The sequence below is a fragment of the Filicampus tigris genome, chromosome 17 (genome assembly GCF_054856515.1).
Source record: "Filicampus tigris isolate MCC_2025a chromosome 17, RoL_Ftig_1.0, whole genome shotgun sequence".
Classification (NCBI taxonomy): Eukaryota; Metazoa; Chordata; class Actinopteri; order Syngnathiformes; family Syngnathidae; genus Filicampus; species Filicampus tigris.
The window spans coordinates 9,790,354-9,801,325 of record NC_141233.1 but is presented as its reverse complement, the minus strand read 5'-3'; the positions used below and the strand labels follow the sequence as shown (position 1 = coordinate 9,801,325).

The window sequence follows — 10,972 nt, the reverse complement described above, 5'->3', positions numbered from 1 at the left end:
CAGACAGTTAAAACAATAGATTGAAGAACATAAAAACAGCCAACACAAAACAAACTATGCTGAGCTTCATGCTGAGTCGAAGTCAAAGAATAAATTGTGTTTTAAGACGAGTTTTAATGATGGACATAGAGGGGGCTTGCCTAACAAACATGCTCTGAAACTACTACTAGGGAAGACAAAAGTGAGTTACATGACTCAACAGAAATGACAACATAAAGCTAATTGCTATGACTGTGGATAGATCTAAGGTACAGGTAATCTTTATTTTTCATGGATTTTTAAAAATGTTTTGGGCTGTAGTGTAGTGTCACTGAAAGCAATGCTACCGTGTTATTCATAAGAAAAAAGATTATCACTGTTTTGCTTTAACTTATGTTTTTTCTGACCAGGTAGCGTAGCATCTAACACAATCAGCAACGCCTCTAACATTAGCTTGATGAAAACAAATTGCGAGTATTTGTACGCAAATTTGTTTGGGAACTTGAATGAGTGCGCCCTCTATTGGCCACACACGCTCAATGACACATCAAAAGCCTTTAGAATATTTCCACTTATTTAATATTGACGTGCACGAAGTCAGCGTTCAAATGAATAATGTTACATAGTTGTTACCTATAGTGGATATAAAAAGTCTACACACCCCTGTTCAAATCCCAGTTTTTGTGATACAAAACAAACTTCCTTGACCAATAATGTGACTTTTAATCTTTATTATCCATCCATCCATTATCTGATCCGCTTTATCCTCACGAGGGTCACAGGAAAAATGTTTTTTTTCAAGAGAGGAAGTAAGAATTAATAAAGTAATTGTAAAAGTGTGCACCCTCTTATAAGTGGGGAAGTGGCTGTGTTCAGAATGAACCAATCACAATCAAACTCAAGTCACCACACACCTGCCCACTATTAAACATGTCTCTGATTGACCCCAAATAAAGTTCAGCTGTTCTATTACGCTTTTCCGGGTTGTGTAGACTTTCTATAGCCACTGTACATCAATAATAAAACACAGTTTCGTTTCGTTCCTCTAAAAGGCACTCAAAAGAGGCTCACCTCAGCAAATAAAGTTAAAACCAGTGAGTTAAAAGTAGATGCATGTATGCCTGTCTGAAGAAAGCCAAAAAGGAGTATCAAGGAGTATTCGGGCCACATGGATAATAGTCAAATAAGTGACTTGACAAGATCCTCAACATCACAACAACAAATATTTTTTTTTCTCCTAATATGACTGTTCTTGTAACATTGCTATTTTCAATCATAAAATATATTTTTTTCTGGTACTATAAGGACTTTATAGATTATTCCCTCAGTAAAAGTATAACTTTATTTTTGTGACATTATGACAGATTTGTTGAAAAAAAAGAAAAGTTTTGTACTTTTTTTGTCGAAATATGAGAACTGCTTTTTCTTATGACTGCTACTTTCTATCATAAAATCCCAACTTTTTTCTGTAACTCTTTTGACTATCTATTACAGTTTCTTGTATCACAATGACTTTATCCTTGTAAAATCATGACTTAAATTTTCAAAAATTGTTATTACTATTATTATTATTATTATTCATTATTATATATTTATTATTAGTTTTTTTTTTTATTACTATGTGTGGCTCTAATACTCCTTGGTAGTATTTATTAGAGCCCGACCGATCAATCGGCTGGTTATTATATACAGTAAGATATTGATGCTTTTGAAATTGGCAAAAATGTTCAAATTTTATTTTTTCGCAGATTTTTTTTTTGTCAATAGCATAGGACAAAGATAATGACATTCAAACATGCCCCGCCACTCCCCTCAAAACACACACAAATATCTTCCAATAAATGGCTTATATTTCTTTCTGTTGTAAAGTTAAGCAAATATTACAGGACAAAGTATTCAGACAGATGTTCTGCCTGTAATTCATTTCTTTAATGTTGTAAGCATTAAGGAACCCCCAAAACGTTTTTCTATTCATTATACATTTTTTTCATTATTCGACTGATTAATCGGTGATTGGAATTTTATTCTTGGAAATATCAAAATTGGCATTGGCATAAAAAGACAAATACATAAATATCGGTCGGGCTCTAGTGTTTATTGTTGGGGTGTGCAGTGAGTGAACGTGCTGCATATTTCTGACTATTCATTATATGCATATATATACTGCATATTGTATATATAGTTTTGTGAATTTGTGAGTCCACACTGAGGTGAAGAGGCTGCCTGATATCTACTGGGTTTGGTATATATCCAAATGAGTGTCAATAGTCATCACTAACTGTGTGTGTATGTCAAAAAAGCAGCAAAGCTAACATGTTAAACAACACGAGGGGCTTCTTGTGCTTTTAATTGAGAGAACAAAGTGTGTTTTGCACCGAGCATGTAGTCGACACATGACAAGTAAAGCGTGTTACTGCAACATGGAAATCATTTAAGAAAGAGCGGGGGCCCGCTGTGTAGTCATAGACGAAGAGAAGGCCCATCTCCCAAAGATTCAGTCCAAAAGAAATGAGCTCAGCAGAGGCACTGGCGACCCGCCTTGGTGACCTCCTCTGAGGAGTGCACGGTGTTGGGCACCAGCCCGCTCTTGACGCCCTCCCAGCCGTCCTGGATCTTGATGTCGCCGCCGCGCACCAGCTCGAAGATCTGCCTCGTCAGGTCCATGAACGCCTTCAGGAGACAAAATGCGTATTTACACGCAAATTGAGCCACTGAGAACTGGAGTGGGCTAACTCCATCAAGTTAAGTGCAGATGAATATTGGTCGAAACTAGGGCTGACCAATGTATTGCTTGTGTCTGTTAAAAAATACACGTGCAAAAAATAATCACATATTAAATCGCAATCACAATATTGAAGGACAAATTGCAGTTAGATTATTTTTCAATATTGTTCAGCCCTAGTTGAAACCAAGCTTTAGTTTCTATTTTGACATACAGTACAAGCGGTTCAGGGGTATATGTAAAACTCAGAAAGTAACAAGTGTGTTTTCTGGGGAAAGAAATGGTATATGTAAACGTTTTCATCTTTCAAAATACATTTTCTCCAAAAACTTTTTCCTGGAAGCGTTGTAAGAGCTGAACAAACCGTCTCCACGTTGATGGCATCTCGTGCCGACGTCTCCACGTAGTTCATCCCGAAGGCCACGGCCAGCTTCTCGGCTTCCTGCCGGCTCACCTGCCGCTGGGCCTCCAGGTCGCACTTGTGGCCCACCAGCAGGAAGACGATGCTGTGCGGATGAACGTGACTCTGCGCCTCCTCCAGCCAGCTGTGCACGTTCTGGAACGAGCGGCGGTTGGTAATGTCAAAGAGCAGGAGCCCGCCCACCGAGTTGCGGTAGTAGGCTCTGGTGATGGACCTTGGGGAGGTAGTAATCAGTAGTTAGGATGACTTATTCCAACAAAATGATGCAACAGCTGAGAAAATTGTCTTATGAAAAGCAAATAAAAGTGGACTTGGAATTGAACCTTGTGGGACTCCCATTCATTCACACCCAAGCGCTATCTTATATCAAAGTGCTGAGGTGCCTTGATTTTCAAGTTTAATTTATTATTTTAATTGTTTGATTCTTAAAATTCTATTAAATGATGTTATAACAATATATATTTAAAAAAAAGTAAAGGTAAGGTTACCTGAATCTCTCCTGGCCCGCAGTGTCCCAGATCTGGAGTTTGACCCTCTTGCCCGGCTCAATCTCCAACAAGCGCGAGAAGAAGTCCACGCCCACGGTGGGGTCCGACACGTGGGCGAAATGGCCCTCGGTGAACCTGCGGATCAAACACGACTTGCCCACCGTGGAGTCGCCGATCACGATCAGACGGAACTGGTAAAGCCAGATTGTGTCCATGTCAAGTCTGTCGGGAAAACACAACCCTTCAGTCACGATTGGGGAAACTGAGAATTACCAAATAAATCATTCAGTTCATAGAATAAGTTATTAATAAGTAATTAATTCATAAAGTAAATAAGAAACATTAGTAATATTATGTACATGTATCAATTTTAATGTAATTTTTTAAAATCTTATATAAACTGTGATATGCATATTATAACATGTGCTATAATATATATTATATATAATTATATATTTTATAATCACTTATTTAAATATAGTCAATAAAAAGTTATTGAAATAGACAATATGCCATTTAACATTGTTTAACTGCAATGTATTAAATAATTGGTGAAAATGTCATTTTTTCACAAGTTTATCATCATTTCATGAGATAATCATTTATTTATTTATGGTTAAAAAAAGATAGTGAAATTAACGATTTTACGTACAATGTGCATTTATTTACCTTCCTAAAATATATTTAATTGGTTAAGTAAAATGTATTCATTAAATTTTAACTCATTCATCTCATTAAATAATTCATCAATTTATTTTTATAAAATAAAAACATTAAACTATTTAGATGTAATAATGTTCCAGTTATTTGATTTGAATTTAAAATAAATATGAGAATTATTTACCATTGTTATTATTAATTATATAATATCATTAAACTACATAAATCCACACTTATTTCAAGGTCCTCCAAGGGCCACACTAAACTTGTGAACAAAAAATGTGTAACAAATTATTCTAAAGCATGGGATGCTTCTCCCCACGTTTGTTTTTCTTTTCAATACTGAATGTGGGTCCGCATCAAGTGCTGTCGCTGGCCGTATGTGGCCCGTGAGCCTCAGATGCACCCCAATAGCTGTAGCAGGCCTTACCTTCACAATCCCCATTAGCATCCGGATACTACTCTAAAACACATCATCAATCCAATCAATGCGAGTAACTGCTGACTTACCTTGAAGCTGAGAGTTCAATATGCGTCAAACCCGAGCCCCATTTCGACGGTGATGCCTTCAAAAACAAGACCACAGGGAGGGGAGGAGGAAAGAAAAAAAAGCACTGTTGTTGTTTACCAGCTGTGCATCGCTATGATTCACACTTGAAAAAATAAGATAATCGATGGAGTCTTAAGGAGAAAGACGGTCCGGGGCGTATTTGCGTTGCTATTTGGGAAGAAACGACCGCGTGAAGGAGGAGGACACACACGACGGCATCACACACACTCACACACAAGCATCCGTTCGCCCTCATCAGCACCGTTGACATTTGCATTTACCGTAAATGCAGGCACTGAGGCGCAGCCCAAATCGGCGGAAGTGACGCATCACGGTCGTCAGAGATTTCCATTTTACACATGCACGTACAAAAAACCTTTAGTTACCTACTACAAAAAAGTACACATGCACCCAGCTAGCATTTTACTCGCGTTCCATACATTTAGTTAACTTGCTAAAACAGCCACATTTTGTGTCATTTAAAAAAAAAAAGATGTGCTTTTCATACAAATAAGTACCGTAACTATGACGAGCATTTACAACGCAGCATCAATATTTTTATTATTTTAGAAAAATTATTTTAATTTTGTCTGGATTAAATTTGGTTTAAAATAAACAATTATACCATCAGCAGTTTCTTTTACATACATACACCATTGAACTTTCAAAATAAAACATTTGCTTTTGAATGAAACTCTTTTTAAAAAATATGTTACGTAGCTCTGTGGTTGTTGTTTTTTTCTGTCCGACTGAATGAATATGAAATTCACTGTGAATTTCCAAAATACCATGCCTCTGTCGAGCACTTGAACGCGGCGGGAGTCACTCCCAGCCAAGAGTCGCGTGGGAGTGAGAGGTCCACAGAGGTCAAAACTCCTCATGCTGTTCTCCAACAAGCGGTGGGAATCCACACATTTGGCCTACATGACCACCAAGTCTGTTGGTTTTGTGGCTTCATCTTGTAAGCTGTAGTTTTTGGGCGACTTGGAGTGTTTTCCGGCCAGGAGCCATGCAGCGGGAGCTCCTGTTCAAAGTGTTGGTGATCGGGGACTTGGGCGTGGGCAAGACGTCCATCATCAAGCGCTACGTGCACCACATCTTCTCACAGCACTACCGCGCCACCATTGGCGTCGACTTTGCCCTCAAGGTGCTCCAATGGGACCGGGACACTGTCGTCCGACTGCAGCTCTGGGACATCGCCGGTGAGCACCCACTACAAATACATACATTAACAAACTTAAGTCCATTTTTCACTGATCTGTATTCTACTGGAGTCTCTTTTTCCCTTACTGAAATGAATGGAAATGCATTAATCCACCCCCCCCCCCCTTAAAAAAAGAAGTCAGAATGTTTGTAATGTGTTTTTTGTTGGGTTTTTTTACAAGAGGAATAGAACTCCAATATTCGGTACCTTATAAAAACAGAATAATGATATGATTAATTAGAGTGTAAAGAAATGTATTTTTTGTTTCAATCCAATTAGTTGGTCTACTCCTTCTGGTGTGTGCGTCTTGACCACCTGGGGGCACTATAATACATCCATCCATCCATCCATTATCCGAACTGCTTATCAGACATATTGATACATGCAGACAGGCTCAGTTCCTCAGTAAGCAACACAGAAATATGAGTTGTTCTTCGAAGAGGATAAAGAAAATATGTCTGTCAATATTGTTAAATTGTCTGGCTGATGGAATTTTTTTCAATTAAAAAAAAAAAAGATTACGAATGAATTACTATTTTAAAAACCTGTTATTAAAACAGTTCATTATTATCATTACATGAATTATAAAGATAAATGTTTCGAATGAGCATAAAATTATTTTGTGTGTGTGTGTGTGTGTGTGCGTGTGTGTGTGGGGGGGTGTGTGTGCGTGTGTGTGTGGGTGTGTGTGTGTGTGTGTGTGCGTGTGCGTGTGTGTGTGTGTGTGTGTGTGTGTCACAGCCCCTCCCTATGTCTGTCATTTGTTGCCTGGTTGTGGAATGTGGTCAGCGACTCCCATGCGGAAAACGTCCGTCACATGACGATCGCCGTGGAATCAAAACATGCAAAAGCGCTTGCTTTTTTTCTCCCCCTTTCAGCAACAATCCAGATATTCATAGTGCAAATGGAATTGTTTAAAAAAAACTTTCCAAAATGTTAAATGTATTGTACTAAAAAATAAATACAATTCAACTTCACTTGGCATGGATTTGTATCTGCCACCATTTTAAGTGACTCTAATTAAGCTCAAATAAAGTTCACACGTTCTACTCAGCTTTTCGTGCGTGTGTGTGTCGTAGGACAGGAGCGCTACGGCAACATGACGCGCGTCTACTACCGGGAGGCAGTGGGAGCGCTGGTTGTCTTTGATAGCACGCGGGCGTCCACGTTTGACGCCGTGCTCAAATGGAAGGACGACCTGGACTCCAAGGTCAGAACTTTTCTCTTAAAGTGACACTTGGATGAGCTTAACATTGGCACTTATATAATAGGTTTGCATGTAAAAATGAATCAGTACTACAGTACTACTGGTGTTAAATGCCTCGCCTGTCCTAACCGTGATCAGCAAAGAAGAGGTTTTTTTTTTGTTTTTTTTTCCTTAGCAAAGAAGTAGTGTGCGCTCGTCACAGCATAAATCTATGTAGTTCTGCTCACTTCCACATTTTCTCATTCTCATATAAATCAGCCACGGAGAGGTTAATCCTTTTGATATGTTGAAGTGGTCATTAGTAGGGATGTCCACATAAATTTTGGTGCCAATTGATCACCGTTTTTGGCCATTACAAGCAATTAAAGTGCAATGATTTCCAATTGAGAGTTTGGAATCGGTTCCTCCCGAGACTCCGACCGAACATGGATTAGAACAGTAGGGGGCGCGGCCATTCTCCTCATTAACAAGAGGCGTTATTCATGGAGTCACTTATTTCCTAATTTCTCCCAAATTGATTGATAAAATAGAAAATGACAACTCTTTCCATTTTCCTGATCAAAAAATATATAAAATGAACTTGTTAGTGAAAACATGGCCACCCCGACCCAACCATCCCTTTGAACTTAAACTGACTACTCTTCCTCATGTCTCTGATCATCCCAATGCTGTTTTACTCTTTCACTGTTCCTGCACAACCATACACGCAGCCAAATAAAGAAAAATAAATAAAAACAACAGACACACACAGAACACGGTGACCTTCCAATCCTGTTTTTGTCCCAAGGTGACGCTGAACAACGGGAGACCCGTTCCCGCCGTCCTCTTAGCCAACAAGGCCGACCAAGCGGCATGCCCGCAGCCCAGATTGGACGCCTTCTGTAGAGACAACGGCTTTGTGGCTTGGTTTCAAACCTCGGCCAAGGTATACTGCACTGCATGTTGTGATGTTGTTTTAGTTTTACCACGTTTACCATTGAGTGCCTCAGTTGGTTTGGGAAGGCCTAAATCACGCAGGAGGCCTCACCTACAAGACAAACTATGGTTAATCCAAAATAACTAAATGTCATCGTCCAAACGCATTTCCAGTAACATGGTACCAAGGTGCTTTTATACCGCTTATTCCAATCGTATATCGTTGCGCACCGTCACAACACACTGCCCCCAAATCATGTTAACTTGCTGAAAAATCGCTGATTTATTGCGCTGTTATTGATTAGAATTGTTCGAACACTTCAAATTCTGCACTCACGCCAAAACCAAACAAGACTCGAACAACTGTGGTTACATCATCTACCCAAACTCTTTTTCAAAGATCTTAGAGCCACGATGGTGGCAATAAATAAAATGATGAGCTGACTCAGCAGTGCAATAGGCAGAAATTAAACTGACAGCTTCCTTCTGCATTAGAGCGATCCATTTGGAATAAAAAAAAAGGTTACTAAAATGTATCTAATGAACTATTTTTGCTTGATATTGTGTAAAAAAAAAAAAAAAAAAAAAACCCTCCAGACTTTCAATCTTGAGGCACCATAATGCTGCACGGCTCCAGCAGTGAGGAAAAGGCGGAGTTTAACGACACTTCTGAAGCAGCGGAGCATTGTAGAGCATTTATGTATTGCTCTCAAGCTGTTTTCAACACTTTGAATTGGTTAATAATGCATAAAAATAACAAACAATGGACCATATTTGGACGAACGGGGTTTGTTTACGCAAGTGTTGCACAGAAAACGGTTCCCCACCCATTAAACAGTGCAGGTATGACTGTAATTTGACGACTGTAATTTGTTGAGTGCGTGTGTTTTCCCGCACTTGTGTGTCCCGTTATAACACAACCAACGGACGATGCCTTGCTATGCTTACGGTGTATTTTACTTTTGCACTCTATTCCATTTGCTATTGTTATTTTCCAGTAGCACGGTAAGCTAATGGTTAGCACGTCTACCTAACAGCCAAGAGATTCGGGTTCGCAGCTTTGCGCATGAAGACTCTAAAATGACTGTCGGTTTGAATCTGAGAGGACATTATTTGTACGTGCCCTGTGATTGGCTGATGACAAGCGCGTACCCCAATTCTGTCCCAAAGTCAGCTGGGATAGGACAAGCGCTACAGGGAGTGGACAGATGACTTGATGATTTCTCCTTTAGGAAAATAGCAACATCGAGGAGGCTGCTCACTGCCTGGTGGAGCACATCGTGAGCAACGAGGAGATCCCCCCAATCGAGCGAGAGCCCACTGCCCTGGTCCTGTCGGGGTACGCCAACGCCACCAAGGAGCACCTTGGCTGCTCGTCGTGTCCAAAATAACGAGTCCCGTCCTGGCCAATCACAGACAAGCGGGAAGTGGACGTCGAACAGGGACTACAACAGTTCTAAAAAGAATCTACTGTATTTATCATTTAAATGAATGCTTTTAAATATGAAACATGTCTGGCTTTGTGTTAAGTTATATCAAAGTGTTCTTTCATAATGAGAGGAATTAACTCTATTAAACATATATTAATGTCATGCTGATTCCATTCACTCACATTTAAGCCTTGTGATGCAACACACTGGTAACTGTTCACTCTATGCGCCACACTGCACATGCAATCCAATCGATTTAATGCTGCTCTACTTATGTTGCCGCCATTGTTCTTTTTCACCCGTGACGAATGTGAAAACACACCCACTGGGCACTTCATTAGGTACAACCGTGCAATCTGTTGAAATAGTCTGTCTCCTTGTTAGTCGCATAGTTGAGCACTTTTGGAACTTGTTGCTAACCAAAACAGCAGTAACGGAAAAAGCCTCTTATAATGACACATATGCATTTTTTTTTTGTCTGAATTCAAATCACTCCTCACAGAAGAGTCCCGAAGTTGTCAAACTTGGGAACATTAAGTAGCCGCACACTTTGTCGCATACCTCAACAGCTCTGTGACGCTACACTATATCACAACCACAATAATAAACTTAATGTCAAATGAATACTACTCTAACAGTGTCAATCAAAACTCAAGAGCATTATGCTGGTCAACAGCAAATTTTCATCAGGGATGGCTTTATGCGTCTCTAAACGTATTTTGAACGCAGGTTTTTGAGATATTTCCATCATTTGTTTTGACCTATAACAATTTGTGCAATCCAGATTTGACCATGAGTTTCAATTCATAGTATGACGTTTCAGAAAAAAAAATTCCAGATGTTGCTGAACCTAACGTTTAATACGTAAATATGACTAAATATGTTGTTATCATATTAGATAGCTGTTGTAGTTATCTTACTAATATTGTTATTATTAAAACCAGATGCACTAGAGAAACAATGCAAAAAAGAAAAAATCTACAAAAGTTTACTTGCATCTCTGATTTTAAAAAAGTACAAATTTCAGTGTTATCTTTTGCAAAGGCAACATTTTTCGTTCAACTCCTTGGCTACTTGGATTCATTGGGTGTACCTAATGAAATGTCCAGTCAGTGTTGCTAACGTGTCAGAACCTTTATGTTTTGGTCTACACACAGTAGTATCATAAAAACAAAATTGTGCGATGCTTGTTGACTACGACCATACATATTTATGTAATTGTGCATTTTAAATTATTTTTACAAAATAAATATTACAGCAGTAATTGTACAACCAAAAATGGCCATAATGGCACGCATCATGTACAGTAAAATCACATTTGCGCCTCCATGTGTCCTTATTTCATTGGCCGGGTGCACTGAGGTGAGCATGAACCAGCTGATGGCTTAAAAATAAT

General features: G+C 39.1%; 2 protein-coding genes across 2 annotated transcripts; one reads left to right on the top strand and one right to left on the bottom strand.

The window, feature by feature from the left end:
- Window positions 1-2,295: 2,295 nt before the first annotated feature.
- LOC147133299 (ras-related protein Rab-39B-like) lies at window positions 2,296-5,057 on the bottom strand. Its single transcript, XM_086012132.1, has 4 exons — window positions 4,781-5,057; window positions 3,611-3,832; window positions 3,066-3,336; window positions 2,296-2,649 (listed from the first exon to the last, which is right to left on the bottom strand). The coding sequence occupies exons 2-4, from the start codon at window positions 3,823-3,825 to the stop codon at window positions 2,494-2,496; spliced, it is 642 nt and encodes a 213-aa protein (XP_085868258.1). The 5' UTR covers window positions 3,826-3,832; window positions 4,781-5,057; the 3' UTR covers window positions 2,296-2,493.
- A 644-nt stretch (window positions 5,058-5,701) lies between these two features.
- On the top strand, window positions 5,702-9,693 carry rab38c (RAB38c, member of RAS oncogene family). The gene is made up of 4 exons (XM_086012133.1): window positions 5,702-6,022; window positions 7,104-7,234; window positions 8,019-8,156; window positions 9,379-9,693. Exons 1-4 carry the CDS (start codon window positions 5,830-5,832, stop codon window positions 9,535-9,537), a joined length of 621 nt encoding a protein of 206 aa, XP_085868259.1. The 5' UTR covers window positions 5,702-5,829; the 3' UTR covers window positions 9,538-9,693.
- The last annotated feature ends 1,279 nt before the right edge of the window (window positions 9,694-10,972 follow it).